This window comes from Biomphalaria glabrata, chromosome 16, assembly GCF_947242115.1.
Source record: "Biomphalaria glabrata chromosome 16, xgBioGlab47.1, whole genome shotgun sequence".
Taxonomy (NCBI): Eukaryota; Metazoa; Mollusca; class Gastropoda; family Planorbidae; genus Biomphalaria; species Biomphalaria glabrata.
Window position 1 is genome coordinate 11,265,111 of NC_074726.1, and position 25,396 is coordinate 11,290,506.

The following is a 25,396-nucleotide window of genomic DNA, read 5'->3' on the forward strand; positions in this document are numbered from 1 at the left end:
ACATCATAGAAAGGCCCATTCATTTAGCTGCTTAGAGCATTGATACACATCATAGGTAGGCCCTTTCATTTAGCTGCTTAGAGCATTGATACACATCATAGATGGGCCCTTTCATATAGCTGATTAGAGCATTGATACACATCATAGATGGGCCCTTTCATATAGCTGATTAGAGCATTGATACACATCATAGGTAGGCCCATTCATTTAGCTGCTTAGAGCATTGATACACATCATAGAAAGGCCCATTCATTTAGCTGCTTAGAGCATTGATACACATCATAGAAAGGCCCTTTCATATAGCTGATTAGAGCATTGATACACATCATAGATGGGCCCTTTCATATAGCTGATTAGAGCATTGATACACATCATAGGTAGGCCCTTTTATTTAACTGCTTAGAGCATTGATACACATCATAGATAGGCCCTTTTATTTAACTGCTTAGAGCATTGATACACATCATAGCTAGGCCCTTTTATTTAGCTGCTTAGAGCATTGATACACATCATAGATGGGCCCTTTCATATAGCTGATTAGAACATTGATACACATCATAGCTAGGCCCTTTTATTTAGCTGCTTAGAGCATTGATACACATCATAGATGGGCCCTTTCATATAGCTGCTTAGTTTATAGATACACATCATAGAAAGGCCCTTTAATTTAGCTGCTTAGAATTGATACACATCAAAGGTAGACCCTTTCATTTAGCTTCTTAGTGCATTTTTACATTTTTTAAATTGAAATTCTAGTTTTATCAATAAAACAAAGGCGGCTATAATTTTGTTTGCACAAAGAACCTGACACATTTGAATCTATGACAAAGTTTCGCCATTGATCGAATTTCGCCATGCTTTTGCACTTAAAAATTGAATTTGATATATGTATAATTTCACCCTTGATAGCTCACAATAATGGCTCACCAATGGTACGTGAACTGTCCGTATTAATAGGTCACGTGATGTGTGTGAGGAAAAAAAGTTGATCATTCTGGTTAACCTCAATTTAAATTAAAGAACATGTAGGGTCAAGCTGGAATTTCGGGACGTTCGTAGATGTTATTATCAGTGACGTAAAGAATCCAGAATGTTCTTTGTACGGAATTAAATAAGACACATAAAGCTTTCAAGGGTCGTTAGTCATTGCTCAAGATCATTGGTCTTTGTTCACAGTCACGGTCGTTGTTCCATGTGGATTATTTTGTGTTCTTACTGTTGTAGTATTATTGTTCGCCTGTATTTTAACAGTGTCTAATTTCCACAATATTATTTTACGTCAGTCAAGTTGTCTTTGTACACTGGGTTTATATTTTTTTGGATTCATTATTTTAGTAAACTGAGTTTAAAAAGCATTAAACTCAATAAAATATATTCAGCGCTGTGTTCCTTCAGCGTATATAAGTACAGTGTTGAAAAGACATTTCGAAAAAATTATATCGGTCAAACCAGTGTTTTACCCGTGTGGCCATCGAGCTTGTAATTCTTTTTCCAAAGATATACATCAACTGTGAAATTTCTATTTAGAAAAAAATTCTATTCAGCTATAAAATGTAAAGTTCCCCTTTCAGACCTTGCGATCTATATGTCAGAGTATGTAAAGGTAATCTGTTTCTGTGACCAACGGTTAACGAGTATATCATGTGGCCAGCACGACGACCAACCGCCTTTACTTTTCCCAAACTAGCGTGGTTGAGAGGCTAAGTACGTTTGAACTTGGCTTGGCTACCTATGAAAGGGGCTCGATGTTCGACACCCGACTCGAGAAAGTTGTTTTAACTGAGCGCCTAAAGGCAGCACGGAAAACCTTCTCCCAGATACCTTCTCCCCTACTGGTCCACAAATGAGATTGGACCATAGCGTTCTGAGCATGCTATAAACATGAAAGTAGCGCTATATAAAAGCTATAATTTTTTTAAACTAATGTCAAGTACCCATTAGAGCTGGGTGGACTCAAAGGCACCGTAAAGATCCTGAAATGTAAACTATTATAATAACGAACTATCGTACTCTTCAAAAAACGTGAAAGAGAGATTCGAAAAAAAAATAGAAAAAGAGAGAGAGAGGAGTGGAATGAGAGATCAAAAGTGAGAGAGATAGCGAAAGTAAGAGGGAGGGTGGAGAGAAAGCCTTAGGTGATGCGGGCCGTGACTCGTTTGTCCGTAATTTCTATAACACTAAAAAAAAAAATGGAGCACCACTAGCATAAAGAATTGATGGGGGCGACCAACAGTCGCCACTGATTTCATCTCAGAGCATAAAGACAATGAAGCTGAAAAAGAATTTTTTTAATGGCGTCAAGAAAGAGGGGAGGGTACAGTGGTCATGTCAGAGTGACCAGACTGGAAACGGATTTTTCACGGTCTAGATAACACGACGAAGAGGAAATTAATTTTTTCGAAATTAATTTTTGCCTCAAAATTAGGAAGAAAAAAAAACGCAAAACGTTTTAAACTAATTAATTAAGCGTGCATTCTGATTCAGCGTGGCTTATTTTTTTAGGGCTATATTTAAAACAGCAATTACTACATGAAACTATGTTGATAATAGCTTTACACCAGCGGCAAAATATATTTAAAAAGAGAAAAAGAAAAGCTTACCTACGTGGCGAACTAGTAACATATAATCATATCACTCAATAATGTAGATGTTATTCCCTAAGTACGTTAAAAATCACATTTGACTTGCCCCAGTCAATACTAGACTCAACATTCCTTAAACAAACAAATTTATCTACCAAAGGGGATTCGAACCCTCAACATCGACATTCGAACGTTTAACAACGTCTTGACATCTACTATGATCCAAAACTGTATTTTCCTTTTGACAGCAATCATGCATGCTGTTGTGTTTGGTAATGTGACGACCATAATCCAACGTATGTACGCCAGGAGAGCAACCTTCCATTCCAAGACCAAAGATCTCAAAGACTTCTTCCGGATTCATCACATCCCGAAGCCCCTGAAGCACAGGATGAGGGACTACTTTCAAGCCATGTGGTCTATCAATAATGGGATCGATTTTAAAGAGGTACATTCTTTTCAGACATGTATTTGTCTATCTGGCAATAATGAATATTCACTTCAAACATGTTTTCTTAATTCCAATTTTTAAAGGAATTGAATTCAAAGTAGTATGTTTTTTGAAACAAACATTCCCTAACTCCAATAAAAAATTTATCTGCTATCTTGTGATATGTTAAATGGAGATAAATAATCCTGATTAAACGAATGTATAGATCTACTTGACTTTATAATATTTTAATGATAGGCCTTTAGATCTAGACTTAGAAGACGATGCGCAAACTTCATTTCTCAGTGTGGCCAACGAGCTAGTCATTCATTTCTCAGTGTGGCCAACGAGCTAGTCATTCATTTCTCAGTGTGACCAACGAGCTAGTCATTCATTTCTCAGTGTGGCCAACGAGCTAGTCATTCATTTCTCAGTGTGGCCAACGAGCTAGTCATTCATTTCTCAGTGTGGCCAACGAGCTAGTCATTCATTTCTCAGTGTGGCCAACGAGCTAGTCATTCATTTCTCAGTGTGGCCAACGAGCTAGTCATTCATTTCTCAGTGTGGCCAACGAGCTAGTCATTCATTTCTCAGTGTGGCCAACGAGCTAGTCATTCATTTCTCAGTGTGGCCAACGAGCTAGTCATTCATTTCTCAGTGTGGCCAACGAGCTAGTCATTCATTTCTCAGTGTGGCCAACGAGCTAGTCATTCATTTCTCAGTGTGGCCAACGAGCTAGTCATTCATTTCTCAGTGTGGCCAACGAGCTAGTCATTCATTTCTCAGTGTGGCCAACGAGCTAGTCATTCATTTCTCAGTGTGACCAACGAGCTAGTCATTCATTTCTCAGTGTGACCAACGAGCTAGTCATTCATTTCTCAGTGTGACCAACGAACTAGTCATTCATTTCTCTGTGTGGCCAACGAGCTAGTCATTCATTTCTCAGTGTGGCCAACGAGCTAGTCATTCATTTCTCAGTGTGACCAACGAGCTAGTCATTCATTTCTCAGTGTGACCAACGAGCTCGTCATTCATTTCTCAGTGTGGCCAACAAGCTAATCATTCATTTCTCAGTGTGGCCAACGAGGTAGTCATTCATTTCTCAGTGTGGCCAACGAGCTAGTCATTCATTTCTCAGTGTGGCCAACGAGCTAGTCATTCATTTCTCAGTGTGGCCAACGAGCTAGTCATTCATTTCTCAGTGTGGCCAACGAGCTAGTCATTCATTTCTCAGTGTGGCCAACGAGCTAGTCATTCATTTCTCAGTGTGGCCAACGAGCTAGTCATTCATTTCTCAGTGTGGCCAACGAGCTAGTCATTCATTTCTCAGTGTGGCCAACGAGCTAGTCATTCATTTCTCAGTGTGGCCAACGAACTAGTCATTCATTTCTCAGTGTGGCCAACGAGCTAGTCATTCATTTCTCAGTGTGACCAACGAGCGAGTCATTCATTTCTCAGTGTGGCCAACGAGCTAGTCATTCATTTCTCAGTGTGGCCAACGAGCTAGTCATTCATTTCTCAGTGTGGCCAACGAGCTAGTCATTCATTTCTCAGTGTGACCAACGAGCTAGTCATTCATTTCTCAGTGTGGCCAACGAGCTAGTCATTCATTTCTCAGTGTGGCCAACGAGCTAGTCATTCATTTCTCAGTGTGGCCAACGAGCTAGTCATTCATTTCTCAGTGTGGCCAACGAGCTAGTCATTCATTTCTCAGTGTGGCCAACGAGCTAGTCATTCATTTCTCAGTGTGGCCAACGAGCTAGTCATTCATTTCTCAGTGTGGCCAACGAGCTAGTCATTCATTTCTCAGTGTGGCCAACGAGCTAGTCATTCATTTCTCAGTGTGTCCAACGAGCTAGTCATTCATTTCTCAGTGTGGCCAACGAGCTAGTCATTCATTTCTCAGTGTGGCCAACGAGCTAGTCATTCATTTCTCAGTGTGGCCAACGAGCTAGTCATTATTTTCTCAGTGTGGCCAACGAAATAGTCATTCATTTCTCAGTGTGACCAACGAGCTAGTCATTCATTTCTCAGTGTGACCAACGAACTAGTCATTCATTTCTCTGTGTGGCCAACGAGCTAGTCATTCATTTCTCAGTGTGGCCAACGAGCTAGTCATTCATTTCTCAGTGTGACCAACGAGCTAGTCATTCATTTCTCAGTGTGGCCAACAAGCTAATCATTCATTTCTCAGTGTGGCCAACGAGGTAGCCATTCATTTCTCAGTGTGGCCAACGAGCTAGTCATTCATTTCTCAGTGTGGCCAACGAGCTAGTCATTCATTTCTCAGTGTGACCAACGAGCTAGTCATTCATTTCTCAGTGTGACCAACGAGCTAGTCATTCATTTCTCATTGATACACTGCAGATATCTAATTTCTAAAAAAATCGCTAAAGCCTTTTTTTGGAGAGCCGTGTAAGGGTTACACCCAGAAGGTTCCATGAAGGTTCGAGTTGAATAGAGGTGTTGTAATGAAATATCTAGCGAATTTTTTATACCCATATATAGAAGCCTAGCTCCATAATAAATAAAGAAATAGAAATACAAAACTTTAATAATCTTAACACAGTAAAATCTCATATCTTTAAATGACAAATATTCAATGTCATTGTAAATATGTTTATAAAGCCATCCTACTAACATGATCGAACCAAAACACGACCAATTTGTTTGGCTTCCTCAGTTTTCGAAATTAAAATAAAATCTTTCAATTGCCAACAAAGTAAATGCTTCGTAATATCTGTTGCGTCACTGGTTTGTAATAATATTTAATCAAAACGTAACATTTGATAAGTTTGCTCTTAGACGATTTTCTTTTTTTTTTTTGGTCATAGTAAGAAAGCAAATATTAAATCTCCAAATACCACTTTATAAGTCTCTGGCAAACGCTTTAAATAATGTTTTTCACAACTTAAGTCCCGCAGTGCATATCTACTGCATATGATCTCCAGTCCTTCAATGTATATCTACTGCATATTATCTCATTCGCAGTAAAAGTGAGTAACATAAATAAACAAAAGTCATTTTATATTTTTAAACGATTTCTGTTCTTTTGACTTGAATGTAGTCGAGAGAGCAAGGAGATAGTCCAGAGGAGAACGCGCTGAAAGCTGCACTGACATTGAAATACGCTGACAATGTAGGCGTCTCCTACTTAAAAACCTATCATATCTACAACAGATTATGAAAGGGACACCGGAGGTGAGAGAGAGAACTGGTCCGTGTTAGGCAACAGGTCTGTCCTTGTACGGGGACGATGCCAACCTCAATCTCTTTCACGTGCTCTAAGGGAGTAATCCCAAGCATATTCGTTACTACAGGGGTTTCTGATACGGAGACAAGGGTACGCTGTTCTGCCTCATCGTGTCACCTGGGTGGAAACGGCTACTTGAGGAGGTAGCTAGGCTAAATGAATGGCGAAACATAATTCCCGTTGGGATGCCCACGGGTAGACGAGAGTCCACCTCTTGCACGGGCGGGGTTGTAAAAAAAGTCCCCACAAACCTGTCACACATCCATGCGCTGTCCCTGAAGGGACCGTTACATAAATGGCGTGTCCCCAACGATCAGCTTGGTATAACGAAGGAAAATGGCGGAGGCTCCCGGTGTCCTCGGCCTTCGGCCATGTGCAGCCAAGCATGCGTCGGGGGCCAAAGGCATCGGAAATAGCAATGCTTGACATAAGCATTGACTCGGTTCTCAAACAGAACTGTGTTCTCACAGGTTTTATTTTTTTGTTACTGTTTGGCGTCCAAACAGATTTTTTTCAAACTTAGAGCTCGAAGAGCCTTCGGCTCAGCTCTTTAGACGATCAAACGACACGGAGACAAAATTTTGTTTATACTTTACTAAATTACTTTTCTAATTTTGTGTGTTCTGATTTTTTATTTCATTGTTGGTTTAGATTCTAAAAGACTTTCCCGAAGACATGAGAGGAGAGATAGCCATACATCTACATCGAGAGATTCTGTCTCTTCCAATCTTCCAGCAATCTCCTCCTGGCTGTCTCAAATCTGTCTCTTTACAGACAGAAAGATTTGTTTGTGGTCCAGGAGAGTTTATTATGCACAAGGTAAACTGCCACTGTCAATAGTATTCGTTGATATTGCCTCTAATTAGTATTGTGGTTTCCAATCAAGGACGATGAAAAAAAGATCTTTTAATAAAATTTAATTTATATTTTCATTAATTTACATTTTTAGGGTTAAGACCCAGAAAGACAGATGATTTATTCCGTTGAGGGGGCTATGTATGTTCTGTGATATATGATTTTGATATTTGAATACATCGCGAGTTCATTATATGATATTACTGCAACAGAACAATGGTTTAATCCAACAAAGAAAGGCGACAGTCCACATAGAGAGATCAAGAGAACACGTCTTATGCTAAGCACTACAAAAGTGGGTCCCTTTGTCCGTTAATCTGTCTCTAAGCTATTTCCGTTCTCAGTTTTTAAAATATCGTCGCGTCACTAAGGAAATCCCCGGTAATTCTCAACCTCTGTGCGTCTAACTATTTAGTCATTGCATAATACATTGTGGACGAACTAACATTGCGTTTCTGAGCTATTTTTAGAATCAGAATTCAATACGATGTATGTAATTTAAAACTAAAGTTTCAACGAGTATAATATATAAAACTTTAAAAAAAACAAAAAAAAACAAAGCTTTTATTGAGTGACATTGCATTAATCATTATGAATCAATAGAGAAATTAATTAATTTATGTGGAGTGTAACCTGTACAATTAAAACATTTGTGCGATTGGAGATGTTGTTATTAAGTGTCACAGTTAGGTTTCTCTTTCTGTTGTTGAAAATGCTTATTCGTTGAAGGTGCAAATATGTTATCACTGTGATCCGGGGATTCTGCAGATATATCTCTAGATCTAAATATGTCTTAGAGATTCAAATAACGAAGATCCTTTCAATTCAAATACAGAACTTTAATTAAAAACTGGGAATCACAATAATTTACAGAATATACAGGAATAAAACTGTATCAAATAAATATTTTCTTTTGTAAGTAGAATAACAAATAGGTCAAGATTAATACTAGATCTAATGTCACAACTAATAAAATATAGGACTTGTTACATCTCCAAACTAATCTCTCTGATTCCCGCTTTTTCAAATCGTCTCCTTAACACTCGTCCCCAAGCGCTTGCTATAACCAATCCAATCATTCCCTAGGAGGCGCTACTTTAACGCTTGTCTGATGACGTCATGAGTTTTTCTATACGCCTGCACGTGGGGCTTTCCATACTGAGATACATATATATCGGGTTTATTACTCTAGCTTAGATTTATTTAAACTGATAAGTGGAATTAGGCATTTTTTGTTAAGTGCAGCTATCATGTTTATGGCATTTGATTTTTAAAAGCTGCTCGAGTCAGGATTTGAACTCCAGCCCCCATGAAGGAAGGCCGAGAAGTTTAGCCACTGTGCTATGAAGTTTTATTAGTCTATTCTTAATTCAAATTTTTTCGCGAACGACTCTAAAAAATGCTTATCTCCCCTCTGCTTCATACATTTTTGTCTATAAAACAAATTGAATTTATGACGACTAATTGATTAACTAATGGGTTATTTTTTGATTGATTCATATCTTGTCGTAGGCAATGAAGTTTCAGCTTGACCCAAGAATTGGAAGTGGAAGAAATAACGTGTAAAATATTGTACCCAGACAAACAGAGGGAGAGAGTTAATATAAGCTATTGACATTTTTTTCTGCTTTTTAAGTAGATATTTGTCAACTACTTTCAGGGAGACGCTGTCAACTATCTGTACTATGTTTGCAGTGGAAGCATGGAGGTGCTGAAGGATGAACAAGTGGTTGCCATCTTAGGTAAATTGTTTTAAACATTACAGCATTGAGCTGTACGAGGTTCTATTAAGCAGTAATGTGTTCAGCGGCTCAACTGCGGCTGAGAGGATAAACACTAGACTATGAAACTAAATGTTCTGAAGTTGAGATGGTTTTATAGCTTTTATTCTGAGTCCAACCCATTTTATAAGTTACAGGTTTAATTTGTTGTGCTGGCCACATGATTACTCTTGTTAACTAGAGGCTACAGAAAGTGAAGACATTAAACCTCATCCATCTTTAGTGGTCCAAGAAAATATTTACATAAAGGACATCGAACGATTGATGTCTTTTTGTGTACGACAAGAGTGGCATCTGTTTCTTAGAAGAACTCAAAGAACTGTTTCTGGGTCGTGGTTTAGGTTGCTATTCCTAATGGACATCCTTTCTTGCATTTGTCATTCAAACTATTCTGAAATATTTGGAGCTTGAAATATGCTATTCCTAATGGACATCCTTTCTTGCATTTGTCATTCAAACTATTCTGAAATATTTGGAGCTTGAAATATGCTATTCCTAATGGACATCCTTTCTTGCAGTTGTCATTGAAACTATTCTGAAACATTTGAAGCTTGAAATATGCTATTCCTAATGGACATCCTTTCTTGCATTTGTCATTCAAACTATTCTGAAATATTTGGAGCTTGAAATATGCTATTCCTAATGGACATCCTTTCTTGCAGTTGTCATTCAAACTATTCTGAAATATTTGGAGCTTGAAATATGCAATTCCTAATGGACATCCTTTCTTGCAGTTGTCATTCAAACTATTCTGAAATATTTGGAGCTTGAAATATGCTATTCCTAATGGACATCCTTTCTTGCAGTTGTCATTCAAACTATTCTGAAATATTTGGAGCTTGAAATATTAACCATTAAGTTTCCCAACCCAAGGAAATTCAAGCTCAAATCCAGATAGAAATTATTAATTTAAAATGCGAGATACTTTTGAGCTGAGTTGTGTGAGCCAAGCGCCTAACTTTTAGGCAGCGCTTAAACCTTCTCCCATATCTTATCTTATAAAATACAGACGTTACTTCAAAAAAGAAGACGATTACGTCCTACGCATTATGCGTTTAGTCATGCCAATGACCTAAATTTTGCCAAGTCACTGGTTTTCCTGGCCAGCTCAGGCAACCCATTCGATGCTCTTACAGCACTAGGGAAGAAGGAGCACTTGTACAAATTTTTCCTAGCATATGGAATGGATGGTGCATTTGTATATTTGTGTCTTTCTGAGTATTTTATTAAATGTTGTTTTTGTATTTGAAAATTATGGTTCAGTGTTGTATGTATAATTGCTACTTTACTTTGAAGTCTTCTTCCCTAAAGGCTTTCTAAATTTAGTGCTTTTACTAAAGGTGTTACTCTAGTCAAGTGTGTATATTCATTTGTTATGAATCTCACTGCTCTAATTTTTGTCTGTTCTAGTTTCTTAATTTTTTCTTGAGTTGAGGGGTCCCAAACAGAGGATGCATATTCTATTATTGGCCCCACCTATTCTGCTATGTCAGTAAAACTGATTTGATTGAGCATTATAAAGAACATGAGTACTTCCTATATACCCTCACTCTCTCTGACCTCCCCTGTAAAGCTGATCTGACTGGGCATGCTAAAACAACACGGAGAAATAACTGTACGAGATTGAAAGTCTCTGTAAAAACAGAATTCTATGAAGAAATAGAAAACCAAGTTTGCATCAACAAATTCTGCAACGTGGCTCGTTTTTTTTAATATAGCTTTACATACAGAGAAGACCACTTTTAATTAGTTTGATTTGAGATATGGTCCAAAAAATTTTCAATAATTTCAATGTCATGGCGCCTTGATAGCCAAACCCGCTGCAGCTTTGCTTAGTAGCGCACTCTCCTGATATCCTGGTTACGCCCATGCCCCAACCTATTCTGCCATGTCTGTAAAACTGATTTGATTGAACATGATAACACAATATAAAGAATTTCTATATACATTTACTTCCTCTGTCATGTCTCTTAAAGTGATTGGATGAAATCCTAAGACAACATGATGATTTTCTGAAATGTCCTTAATGTTATCTAGGTCAATTTAGTCTCGGGAATAAAAATAGTTTGGTATTCGATGCGTTTTAAAAGACAAGGAATACCATTGGCGTCCTAACAAAATAGAACGTGTATAATTTAAACTTGACAAATTCAAAGACATATATGAAACATACAGTTTATTAAAACGTTCAGAAATATTGTGTAATCTCTGTTCTATGTCGGACATTTCTATATCTTTCTACCTTTCTAACTATTGGTTGGTCTGTCTCTTTCCTTCTGTCTCTGTCTGTCTGTCACTCTCTGTCTGTCTCTCTCTCTTTATCTGTCTGTATCTCTCTCTGTCTCTCTGTTTGTTCTGTCTCTGTCTGTCTCTGTCTCTCTCTCTGTCTGTCTCTCTCTATCTCTCTCTGGCTGTCTCTCTCTGTCTATGTCTGTCTCTCTCTACGTCGCTGTCTGTCTGTCTGTCTCTCTCTGTCTCTCTCTGTCTCTGTCTGTCTCTGTCTCTGTTTGTCACTCTGTCTCCGTCTGTCTCTCTCTGTCTGTCTCTCTCTGTCTCTCTCTCTCTCTCTTTTATCGCGAATTTTCGCCTAATTAGAAAGAAAGATTTGCTTTAAGATATAGCTTATATGAATTATAAAACTTCTACTGGAACTTAATGTCTGAACTTCAGTTGTTTTTTTTTCATCTGATCTGTGTAGTATTTAATTCGTATTACAGAGGAGGGAGGAAACATGAAAGCCTGATAATTATCTCAAGAGACTTTGACTACATTGTATATTTTTTTAAATCGCCCCATGAGAAATGTGTTATCGCTCTTTAGGAATTGTTTAGCCGAGGAATTAGTATCGGGTGTAGTCACTATGTTATATATTCTCTCCATGCTGTTACCTAACACCTAAAATACTCTCACCAGGTAAAGGTGATATCTTCGGCACTGACCTAGATTACGATGACCCGGTCAGTATTAGTGGCTGTGACGTCAGATCTCTGGCCTACTGTGAACTGTTATGTATACAGGTATTTTTTGTAGTTGTGTCTAACGATAATAAATGCTGTTAGGAACGCACCTGTATAAAGATTGTAATATCTGTAATTTATACTCTATAAATGTGCTCTTTAAGATTGGCATAATTTTACAATGACGTCTGAGGGAAAGTGGTCTTGTTAATGTGTAACATGACCTGCTACATTTTTTAAAGGTCAGTGTTATCTACACAGAGACGCATCGCCCTCCTCCAGATCTACATAGACTTTGATGTGAACAAACAGACTATCTTACACACACACACACACACCTAGACAAGTGTTCAAGACACACAAAAAACACGAACAGACACACACTTACACAAACGTACAAAAAAAAAACATAAACAAACACACATACACACACACACACCAACAAAGGCAAACACAAATAAAAGCACAGACATGCAAATACATACGCACAAAGGCAAACATACACGTAAATAAACACACACACACATACGCACAAACTCAAACTGAACACTGACACAAACATAACACAAACACAAAACACACATGAAACATATTGATACAAACACCTATTCACAAAGGCAAATATGCAGTGATGCACACACAAATATACTCAAACGCAGACACACGCACACTAACACACACACACACACACACAAACATTACTTTACAATCAATTTTTTTTTAAATTTGACATTAGTGATTTTAAAAGAACAAGAAAAACAGGAACAAATACTTAAAAAAAAAATAAAGACAATACCTCCATCATACAAAAAGGATTATAAAAAAGGATTTGAGTTCCTAAGTTGACTTCAATTGCCTGCTGCAGAAGTCATCCACTTATTATTACTTTGTTAGTTTTTACAATACCTCTTTTCAAATCAGATTTTCATGGAACCTACAAAAACCTGGACAGCAGATCTAAAAAAATACCTGTAACGATTTCCCTAGAAATTAAAAAGTTGATGTATAGCGCTGAGAAAGGAATTACTAGACCGTGAAAAACTCTAGTTTGACCGTTATAATTTTTTTTTTTAGTATAAAAAATAAATAAATGTAAATTTGGCAACAGAACTAGAAAATATTTATCTTGAACGTACTTGGATATTTCTGCGTGTAGGCATTTTTTTCATTGTATTCATTAAATAGTTTAATTAAATTAATGGTCAAGAGCATTTTGCGCATCGTCTTCCAACACTAGCTTGAAAGGTCCATCCTTAGAATATTATAAAGTCTAGTAGACCTTATACATTCGTTTAACCAGGACTCTTTTTCGGGGAGGGGGGAAATTGCAAGAGAGAAGAAAATGTCCCATTTAAAAAAAAAAAAAGCAAACATTCATTAGTTATAAGAGAAAAATGGTCGCTCTAAAAGTTGTATAAAGTAAGCATCGTCTTACAAAAACAAACTTTACTTTTTTTGTTGTTCATGTGTTTATTTTTAATTATTTTTTTCCAAGTATAAATGCCTTATTTAAAAACGTGTTTCAATGTACAGGTGAAAGGTCTTGTGGATGCCCTTCTGTTGTATCCAGACTTTGCCGAGACCTTCAGTACAGAGCTGCCCAATGACCTGACATACAATGTCAGAGAAGGTCATGAGGATCACAGTGATGTAGGTCTATGTATCTATGTATCTATGTATCTACTATCAATCTATCTATCTATCTATCTATCTATCTATCTATCTATCTATCTATCTATCTCTATCTATCTATCTATCTATCTATCTATCTATCTATCTATCGTATAAAGTACGAGTTAACCAATGACTTTGTCAACAGGATGAGTCCCTGACCACAGCACCGGTCATCACCCTGCCCTCGATCTCGGAGGACGAAGAGGAAGAGGATGAAGACAACAATAACGACTTGACCTCCAAGAAAAGGTCCAGGCCGACCAAACTTGTCAAGGCGAGGGAGGACCACGACGACGAGGGAGGAGAGGGCAGAGGCAACACTTCCACCTCCCCCTTGCTGAACCAGCTCAACCGTGAGAGCTCCAGCAACGAGTGGCTTGCAGGCCGGGGAAAGTTACCCAACGGTCACATCGGAGCAACCCTTAGGTAAGTTGTGATATCAATATGCTGCATATACGTATGATATCTGTAATTATTTATAGCATATATATCGGTAGTTATACATATATTATATATATCTATATTGTCTTATATTGTACAATTATTTAATTAGTACTTATAAAAAAGAAAATAAAATATAAATTAAGTTATACTAAAGTGGAACCAGTATCTGTTCTTTGGTTCCCAAGTTTTACAATGTCATTCAGATAGATGTCATTCAAAAAAATGTCATTCACAAACACGTTTTGGTACGCACCGTATTATAAGATTGATGAGAAGTGAAATACAGTATACTGTTCCGGCTGAATTATAAGATTGATGAGAAGTGAAATACAGTATAATGTTCCGGCTGAATTATAAGATTGATGAGAAGTGAAATACAGTATACTGTTCCGGCTGGATTACTGTTATGAGGTTTGCTACCATATATAGGGTGTACATTAGTATGGAATGCATTATAGATATATTAATTTCTGAACAGGTTAACACAGGGAAGAATAAATGAATAGGGGAGATAATTAAAACTAGTTATCAAAATATCTAAACATTTTAAATTAAGTTCTGTACTAGTTACCCGATATTATGTTTAGAACATGATTTTATACACACACAAAAGACAAATATGTCGAAATACGAAGAAATGTTACCAGGGTGGTTATTTTTACCTTTTTTTGTTATCAGTTTATGATAATTATCTCCCTTCTTCTTAAATTTGTAGGTTAACAAATATGATAAAGAAATTTCTAAAAATATAAACAAAAAAGAAAACAAAAAAAAATGCGGAAGTCTTTTAGCAAGTAAGTTAAGTTCAAGGTATGCCAAGTAAAACAGCATTTCATTGTGTTAAGCATTTGGACTTTGTACACATTTAATACTAGCTTATCTTAAACTTTGTGACGTCACATCCTGTGCATTGTTGAATTGTAAACTCATAAATGTTCAATATTTTTCTCTATATATATATATATGTCTCGTTTGAACTATAAGTTAGTTATCACATAGGTTGGTCAGTAGCGATGTTGGAATTAAAAGTATTTAGATTGTGAGTCCCATGATTGAATTCAAATGTCGAAGCATTTTGGCCTTTTTGATTGACGTCAACGTAGTGGCAGTTGAAATGTTCCTAACATGCTCCTGTTGATCTAGATAGAAATGTCATGGCGTGGGCTGTTTGATCGAGAACAATGGCCTGCGACGTAGGATATCAGTGGGCAGTTAAGGTCAATAGCTCGTTGCCACATCACATTTGGTATTGAAATATCACAAAGTTGGTAAATGTCTGTGTATGTGGGGCCTTGGTGATGACAGAGCTTATGAGCATTATCTATAGGCGACCTATGACCTCAGTTATTACCGTGGGTTTACAATATGTACATTGTTCTTTGTAAATCCTATACTGATGTTATTGTATTTATTATAATGTCTAACGAAAGAAATCTGTGCTATATACCGTATTACGTTTTATATAAAAATAGTATTATACTTATATTTATAGTTTACAATGTATTTAGTAATTCATTCTTCTGAGCATCGTTCGTTTCTACTTTGATTGTCTCCCTTTTTTTTTCCAAAATTTTAGTATGTTTTTATCATTGCTTTTAACATTGTGCATCTTGAACTAATCGATTTGAGACATGAACCAAGCCGTTTTGGGACATTTTAGTATCATTACATTTTACGTAGTGATTTGTTCAGGATTGAAATGCTCTTTCCATTTTTGAATTCCAAATATTATACCACTATACTCTATAGCACTCAGTTAGGAGAATGTTACATATTGCTATGTACCAACAGTATCTACGCATAAACTATGTCATTAATGTACAAATGCCTGTTTTGCAAATGTGTCAATGCAGTTAGTTCACACAAAAGTGTAGTCTTTATAGTAAAAAAAGGTTTACATCAAATTTAGTTAATTTTTCAGAAGCATTAATGTACTTTTCGTATTTTAAATGCATACCTGGCGAGTATTCATTTTAGTTATAATACCACACTGAAATAGCTAATTTTCTTTGAGGGTTTCTTTAGCGGAAAGGGGTGGGGGGTCATTACTTCAGGTGTGAGAGGTGGACAACTGGATATTATTACAGCATATGAAAACATACATCCCATTCATTAAGAAGCTAACTTTATTCCATTGAATCTGTTATCCTCTTTGCATTCTGTGTACTCAAACGTTTATTTACTCCATATAACAAATTAATAAACTGTATAAATTAACACATAATTATCTTTCTCTGACATCCCCCCCCCATTTTAAGATATATCCATGCCCTTTAATTCTATTTAATCCTCATTATACATCCCTCCCCTGCACGCGCTCGGATAGCACTTAAACTCTCTCTGTATTTGCATATCTGCCTCATGTATATCTCACTAGCATGCGCCTGGCCAACCAACAGACCAAGCTCAAAGAGTGGATAACTCGAGCCAGGAAGAGGTAGACTTTTAATATTGTGGTTGCTGTCCTTAGCATGCTTCCTTTGATTTGATTCAATTTTTTTACGGCAATATTTTACTAATCTTATACACAATTTTGCACATTTTATTATTTTTTTTTAATTATTAATTTTTTTTTTTTGGTGTATAGGGCTTTTTATTATTTATTTTTTTATGTTGGATTTTACAGCTTGTAATTTCAAATTTTAAAATGTAATTAAGAGATATTTGTAAAGTAGTTATGCAAACCATAATATACTGAAAACATAGAATTAAATTTAGCAATATGTTTTTACTCAGTTGGGATTCTCACTACCTCAAATACACATCCTTTATAACAAATACAATAAATGAACTAGCGACTAAAATTTAACTACCAAAAACAATAGAATTTTTTAGCGGCCCCCAAAGGGGAAAAGACGCAATTCGTTTTGTCTGGCGTGTCTGTCCGTCCGTCCGTCCCATTTTAATCTCAGAAACTAGAAGAGAAAATTTTGATTTTATTGGTTAACAAGCGTCGATTATATTTTTACGTACATCTAATATAGATTACATTTAGATCTAGAAGTAGATTTTAAGAGTTCTTAACAGTTCTTAATCAGAACTTTGGGACTAGTGCTGGATCTAGATGTCCATAAAATGAACATACCAAGAAATAATTGTACAAATATATTTCCTTATTAGCCGAATAAAAAAATGCATATTTTCTTTGTAGCTGACGGTGTCACGGGTTCGATACCCGAATCGAATCAAAAAATCAAAAAAAAAATAGTTATTTTTTTTTTATTATTTTATAATATTTGGAGTCTAATAATGGAGGACTTGTCTTTTTAAAAAAATTATATCTTTTTAAAAAATGTTTTTCTTGTTTTAATTTTATTTCTTTGTTACAAATATTTTTTTTTCCATTTGATATCAAATTCTAAGCTAGACTTCATGACGTAAACTAGACCTATGTTAAAAGTCTAGATTTCATTAGTTGACCAAACCACATTGCACTTATTCTCTTGACACATCTTTGTTCACATTGTTTTTTTTTTCTTTGTTTTTTTTCTTGACATTTCTCTCTTTAAACCAAAAATATCACATATCTGCAGCATAAGTGAAAAACGACTGGAAATGTAAGCTCTCTAAATTATTTATATTTTTTGTTTGTGTTTTTGATATGTTGTCACACAAATGTAGATTGAAATTACCTTGACCTTGTCGATGTGTACTTGACCTTGTCAATGTGTACTTCACGTTGAAACTCGATGTTGTTGCTTATGTATTCAGAGATCCAGAGGTCGGCAAACGATTTTCAACCTGTGTCATAGCAGAGGATTCTAACAAATTCTACTTTTAAAATACAATTAACATGTTCATTGTTGTTCGCAAAAATGTCTAGACAATCAATACCAATTTAAATATAAATGATCAGATATAACAAAACACAAAATGATTGTAGGCCTATATATAACAATGTATGACTTTTAATTTAAAAAAAAAATATATTTATAAGAGTAGTGTTTTAAAATTAATAATTAAATATGGTTTTAAGAATTTGCTGTGACGCATCATGTTTATACTTTTGCCTGTCTCGGAAATTTGAAACTGTAAATGTTTGGCTGAGGTCCAGCATTTTTATTGCGGCATGATTCGTACATAGAGACAGACGTTGTAGTAAATTAGTAGTTTGCCTGCTTTCTTTTATACAGTCTCCTATGTCACTGGGTTATTTAAAGTTACTCCGTATAAACTGTAGATACTCTACCATTGTAGTGGAATTATCTGATACTATGACATGAAATATAATCTCGACCTATTAAAATTTCTGCCCAAATTATTGCCATTTCTCTTTTACATGATCTTGTTGCTATTTTTATTTTTGGGCTAGAAAATACAAAAGGTATTACTATTTGCACCATTGCTATCATAAAATAATGTAAATAGTACTCAGAAGTTTGGATTGCAGCGAGACACAATGCAGGAGTCTTGGAGATAAGCATCAGTGCGAGACAGGTGTATCTGTTTCTAGTTTAGTATAGCACAAGATTGAAATACACATTTGTGTAGATAGGCTTCGTGAACACTCCCTTATGTTTTAAAGTGTTCAGTTTTCTTAAAGCGACACGAGATCATAGCAATGACTAGGGCCTTATAAGTTGTTTATAACACGAATGCACAGCTTAAAAAAAAAGTGCTAAAATCAGAAATGTAATGATGAAAGTAAATTTTTATGACGCATCTTTTGATTAGTCAAACCAGCAATTAATACTTCATTACATTGTTAGAAGAGATATTTTAAAGTCTATATGTGCCAACTTTTTTTTAAAAAAAGCTTCCTCTTTGAGAGAAGAACCCTAGTCTATATAGACTACAGACCAACTTTTTGATAACGAAGCTTCCACTTTGAGAGAATAGCCCTAATCTATATTGACCAACTTTTTAGTAACGAAGCTTCCTCTTTGAGAGAATACCCCTAGTCCATATTGACCAACTTTTTGGTAACGAAGCTTCCTCTTTGAGAGAAGCACCTATTTCCGAACGAATGCCGACTCTATAGCTAGATTATTAAAGGAATGTGATGACTATCAATTCTCCTACAGTCTTGCAATGCTTTCTGTGTCTCTCTGTCTCTGTCTCTCTCTCGCTCTCTCTCTCTGTCTCCCTCTCTATAATCTCTCTCTCTGTCTCTCTCTCATTTTTTCCCTTAAAGTAAATGTTTTCACCTCGCTACCTATTGCTTATGTAGAAAACAAAAAATGATGCGGGATGATATAAACAAGTAATGAACAATTTTAACATTGAATTCATTTCAAATTTGACTTACAGATTTAATGTTAATTGCAATCTGAAACTTTTCCCAAAGCAAAACCAAGATGGTCGTCATTCATTGGATTCTAGTTTTATGTTTGTTGTGCTTTCAGGGTCTGCGTATGCTTGTCAGTGTTACAACTCATTCAAGACATCTCTCTAACCTACTGTTTACCGAATTTTATTTGATAACAGTAATGATTTGGAGCTAAATTGGTTCAAGCATTATATATAAGTAACTAATCTCTGTATAGACCAAAGTAGTAGAGCGAACATTATCATGTTGGATTATATTTTGTTTTAGAGACAAGATTTACTGCTTTTCTAACCCTCACCTCAGCTTTCTATATGTTTGTTACTAACATGATGTAGAGTTTATATAGATGTCGAAATTAAGGTTATATCTGTATCCTAATAACGCAAGTAAATTTAATCAGGAAACTTGACACTTCACAAAGAAATAAAAAGGTTGTAAGTAATGAGATTTGTCGAGACAACGGTGCATTAAAATTTAAATTAGTTGAGGTATTTCATTTAAGGAATTTATCAATTAAAGGTGGTGATACATATCTCTTTCGTTCATAAGTAATATATAATGCTAATCACGACTATTTGAGGTTGCCATATCATTCGTAGACTTGTTACAGAAGTTTAAAAGCACTTAAATTACTTAATATTAATGTTTAAATTTTGGTGGCCATGGATGGGAATAGCGTGGTGTTACTTTTAATTGATACGTATAGAAATGATTATTGACAATATTCTGTTGTTTTTTGTTTCTCGTTTTATCGATTATTATTTCTTAACGCTATAATAACCTTAACGCTATTCCGTGAGTTTTATAAGCCGTTTACTAGACTATAATATAAGACATTTTTATTCAAGATAATGCTAGGCCTACTAGAGTTACATGTATTGATGTAATACTGAAATTTAGCTTACTTAGCATACAAGGACTGTACAGTGAAATTTAAACATTATTCCGCCAAAAGCAATAGGTATTTAAGTAGGCCTAATTGTATCGTGTCCGTATAAGTGATCTTTGTTTCCTGTGTACCTTTAGAGCATGGAACGGGTTGCATGAATCAGACAAGAAACCCAATGACTTTGCAATGTTTGTGTTTCTCTAATAACCATGTACGGATAGATGAACACATAGATAGGCGTGACGTAATTGTCTTTTTTTAAACATGTGTATCGTATAAGATAAGATATCAGCTTCATCACAATGGGCCAAAAGATATTTTAAGTGATTACACTAAATCTGAAATAATATAGTCTGGAAATGACCAGAGAGTACTTAGGTGCTTTTAAAACTTAGTTTATAATTCATCTGTCATGTCTTTTAACTCCAATGTTAGATCAGTAGATAAATGTATTTATCTTTAAACTTTTAAAACTAAAAACAAATGTTTAGACTTTCAAAAAATAACACATTGTAATGAATTAATTGACTTAGTTTTTGTTGATGTTTATTGCTTCCAGGGATGAAGCGCCTGCTGGTCACACAGCCTCGCCTCTTGCGTCTTCTGTTCCAACTACACCCACGCAGCCTCCCAGCTTTATCCCGACCAGAAGCAAGCCCAACATCCCTCCGCCTCTGCTCTCGGCGCTGGCGCTTCGGAGAACTGCTTCTGGGGGAAGCCGCCTTATCCACCGGAGATCGCGGGAGAAGCTGAAAAGCTGCAGGACTTTGCCGACATTGAACAGCGGTAGGTCAAAGGTTAATTGAAACACGAGCTGCCTTACTTTACTGATTCACTTTGCTCTATTCAAAGAAAATGTGGAGAAGTAAGTGAAGTGATGATGATTAGAAAGTAATTAGCTCTGACTGAGGAGGCGCGGTGGCTGAGTGGTAAAGTGATTTGATTCCAAACCGGTGGTCGTGGGTTCAAATCTAGGTGAAGACTGGAATTTTGAATTTTGGGATCTTTAGACGCCTCAGAGTCCATCCTGATCTAACGAGCAAAAAAAAAAAAGTAAAGTTTCTCTTTCAGACCTTGAGGTCTATAGGGCAGATGATGTAAAGGTCATCTGTTTCTGTGGCCCACGGTTAACGAGGGTGTCATATGGCCAGCACAATGACCAACCGCCTTTACTTTTCCCCAACTAATGTCAGGAACCCATTAGAGTTGGGTGGATTCAGAGGCGCCTGATGATCCCAAAAATAAAAATCCCAATCTCACCAGGATTCAAACCCCGGTTCGGAAGCCAAGCGCTTTACCGCTCAGCCACTGCGCCTCCTGCTCTAACAAGTACCTTACATTATTTGGGGAAAAAGTAAAGATGGTTTCTTGTTGTGCTGGCCACATGACACCCTCATTAACCGTGGGCTACAGAAAAATCCTTTACATCATCTGCCTTATAGATTGCAAAGGGAACTTCTCTTTTACTAGCTCTGGTGAAAGTGACAATTAATTTCTAGTTTATTTGTTTAAATATACAAGTGTACAATATAGAGTAGTTACTAAGTAACTAATGAAATTAAGAAATCATTTTTTATCGCAATTTAAAGCCGTCTGTTTCTAAACCATGAGGTTTAAAGTCTCGTTTTCTTTTCTCCCTAGTTTCTTCGGATCGTTCAATAGAGCAGGTGATGGTCCACACTCTGCAGATGGAACTGGAAGGCACAAGGGATTCAGTGATTGGCCTGGAGAGAAGGCTGGATGACCTTCATGACGACCTATCCAACATCGCTCGCAATGTGAACAGTCTGCTAAGGCTCGTCTCCTCAAGCCCTTCTCCCAGCAACATGTACATGTCCAGTAACAGCCTGCATCCTTCCTTCAACCCCTCACCCTCCCCCAACCCCAACCTGTACCCGGCGCCCAGTTTTTATTTCAGTCAGTCTACAGACGGTGGAGACACAAGGGACACGGTCAGCCTGCAGTCGGCATCGTCTCCAGCCCCCGATTGGCCGGGCTACTTATCTCAGGGCAAGGCTCCTGAGCATTTCCTCAGCCCATTCCAAACCTCGAAGCTGGGCTTCGGTGTGGCTGGCGGATCTCCAAGCCCACTGGCCAGCCCTCGCGTCAATTTCAGCCCCATCAACTTCTCGTCTCTATCCAGACAGAGCGTCTATAGTCTGAACAATGACAGAATACCCCTCTCGGACATCAGAGGTGAAAAGTCTGGAGGCATGAAGCATTCCTCAATCCAGCGTTGTGAAAAAATGCCGCCTCCTGTAGGTTCCCATTTAGCGAGCCAGCTCCAAAGTTCCACAGTATCAGGCAAAGAGAGCGGGATTGCATCTCAATTAGCTGCCTTGTCGCAAAGGCCATCAAATTTATCCCCTCTTCATTCTAGACGAGCCAAATCCCTTTTCATCAAGCCGACTCGCTCATTGGACTCAAATGGTGTCAAGAACCAAGAAATGAGTGTTGCCACTACAACAGCATCCGCCTCGCTGGATTTAACTCCAAGCGGTGCTGGCGGCTTGGATAAAAAAGATTTAAGCCCCTTAAACCTTGACACCGGCGTCAACCAGTTCCAGAGTGAGTACTATCAATTGACACAGCTGGAGCCTTGTGACGCCAGGTCTGGTCACTGCGACAAGGCAAGTGCACTTCGGCAGTCTGACCTTGAACTTTCCTTCTCTTCCGACTCGCCCCAGTTTGATATTAGCACTACAGAGGACGATAACTCTGGTAGGCCAGAGGTGAGCAAGGGAACGAGCAATGGCACTTCTAGCTCAAGAAGCTCCTCCTCGATATCTGAGAGCAGACGCAGAACTAGAAAAATTATGCAGTCGCCTACGAACAAAGTTTCTGCAAAGAGCTTCAGCTCAATGTCACCGATAGACATGCCTAAAGATTTAGATCTCCACTCTTCAAAATCAAGCTCCAAGTCAGCATCACTTAGTTCACCTCACTCAAATAAAAGCAGTCCATCCTCTGCTCTTCCTTTGCTGTCGGGATTAAACCTTGGAACTGCTGCGACAAGACCTAAGACGTTATCTTCTTCGCCCCTTAGCACCGCCCCTGGGATTGTCTCTCCAACCATCTTTAGTGACATTGAATACATAGACGCCGAGCCCGAGGTGCGCCCCTGTTCACACAGACCACCGAGACGCCACATCCCGCCTCTCTCTCAGCTTCCAGTTTTCACATCAGGGGTGTCTCCCACGTTACCCTCCTCGGCTCCAGCAGCGGTCCTCACGCGTTCAAAGTCTTTCTCCACCTCTGCGCTGCACCAGGGCCCAAAAGAACAAAGGACGCTCTCCAATCCATTGACTTTTGCGCATTCACAGAATTTTGTGGCACCTCTAAGTCAGGCGGAGTCGCTATCGGACTTTGACAGTGACAAGTCAAAAGCCTAGACACATACATAAAGTATGATCAATTCAACAAGTATTACAAATAAGATGTATTATATTTTTGTAATTAAACAAGACCAGTATCAAATCATTTAATTATCTTTCAAAGGGAGCATTCTTTATTGCAAATCTATAACACACAAATACCTGTTTGATTATTATTTCATGTTATAAGCACACCCAGCGAGCTTTGTTTCCATCTGTTTTGTACCGTAGGGGGTAAGGACAGATATTTGGGAGAGGGTTACCGAGGTGCCTCAGCAAGCACAAGCCGAGTCGGGATTGGAACTCGAGCCTCTCGATAGGGGTAGCCAAGCAATAACTGGCAAGTCATCTGGCACAATCGAATCAACCAAGGGCTCTATAGTGTGAGAAACACTCCATGTAAATTTGGGCATGTTCATTGCGTTCACTGTTAGTTGTATGTAACATTACAAAATCCATGACAACGGTTTGGGGTATGTTTCCCTAAAAAGTACACATTAGTGACTACGAAGGCTTCAATACAGTGTACACAATTCTACCAAGAATGCTTCAGTTTCATGTAGAACAATCATTTATAGTAACAAAAGTCCAATAAGTTTATTTTTTATATCAGATATAACCGTACTGAATAATGCATGACTATCATGTTTACACTTGCAATTGAGCAGTTTTGTGATTGGAAACGTCAAGGGTGAAAGTAGAATCCTTTCTACGGTGGAAGTTTCTGTGTGTGTACTAAGTTTAAAATCACTTTGTTTTTACTAAACCTTCATTTTCATCAAATTATTGGGCAGTTAAAGGTAAACAATTATTATATATCCCATATTATTAAAAAGGATATATAATTGATGATTGCGAAAACAATTACAACAAAAGGGAGACAATGCATGGATCTATGTCTAGCTGAGATTCTTTGATTTATCTCCCCTATTTATTTCCCCTCCCCCATGTATCCCCCACCCCCTCTTATGTAATATATATATATATTAAAGCTTTATTATAGTTATGCAAATTAATTTTGTGTTAAAAAATGAATTATTAAAAACAAAATTATTGCTTTAATTTTATTATTTCTAAAACAAAATGTTTAATCACATTTTAAATAAAAATCAAATAAGTCGCCCAACTATCACTATTCTATAGTTTGGGCTACATCATGATGATGTTCATAATACAGTATTTGACAAGTAGGATTGGGTAGTTCAAGAAGGTATACATTTACACATCTGCCATTGACATTTGTATTTCCACTTGATGGTCAGTCACACCCCAAACCACTATGCTGAAATTATGACTGAGTTTATTGAAGTCACTTTGAAGTCATACCTCTCACCTATGAGCTTAAATGTTGTTTTTTTAATTGTCTGTAGGAGTCCCGAATTCTTTTTATTCGTATATGTCATGAATTTTTTCCTAAACTACTGTCATTCCAGTAAGCTCCCTTGACAGCTTGTGAACCTTTCATTACCTAAGGGTATAACTTTAATCTCAGCCTGTTGTTTAATAAAAGTCTACCGAAACAATATATGTCCCCTAACATACAGTGCTAGCCATCAAATATGAGGAAGTGACTCAGTACATGATATCATACAGACGAGACAATTCTGCCCAGTGACTCAGAGTCTTTGGTCATTTGTTAGTAAGGTTTAATTTGAAAGTTTTCTTTTTTTTTTCTTAAGAGAATACAAAATAATGATGATAGTTGTCGTCCGTTAATGAATAAAATTCTCTTTAGAATAGAAAAATATACAATACTATAAAACAATAGGGATGTTTCCAACATAACAATATTATAAAACAATAAGGATGTTCACAATATAACAGCATTATAAAACAATAAGGATGTTCCCAAAAAAACAATAATATAAAACAATAAGGATGTTCCCAA

At 37.0% G+C, this 25,396-nt stretch overlaps 1 protein-coding gene across 4 annotated transcripts in view; it reads left to right on the forward strand.

Annotated features, from left to right (window-relative positions):
• Nucleotides 1-24,461, forward strand: part of LOC106078854 (potassium voltage-gated channel subfamily H member 8-like) — a 271,372-nt gene extending 246,911 nt beyond the window's left edge. For 2 of the 4 annotated variants that reach the window (XM_056014827.1, XM_056014828.1), the window contains 9 exons: nt 2,831-3,030; nt 6,917-7,084; nt 8,781-8,862; nt 11,815-11,918; nt 13,392-13,508; nt 13,678-13,958; nt 16,354-16,413; nt 20,694-20,920; nt 21,776-24,461. In XM_056014827.1, the coding sequence (XP_055870802.1) occupies nt 2,831-3,030; nt 6,917-7,084; nt 8,781-8,862; nt 11,815-11,918; nt 13,392-13,508; nt 13,678-13,958; nt 16,354-16,413; nt 20,694-20,920; nt 21,776-23,526 (2,990 nt within the window). In that variant the 3' untranslated portion in view covers nt 23,527-24,461. Of the gene's footprint in view, nt 1-2,830; nt 3,031-6,916; nt 7,085-8,780; nt 8,863-11,814; nt 11,919-13,391; nt 13,509-13,677; nt 13,959-16,353; nt 16,414-17,509; nt 17,534-20,693; nt 20,921-21,775 lie in introns of all 4 variants that reach the window. The other 2 variants (XM_056014829.1, XM_056014830.1) reach the window with 2 other exon arrangements.
• The last annotated feature ends 935 nt before the right edge of the window (nt 24,462-25,396 follow it).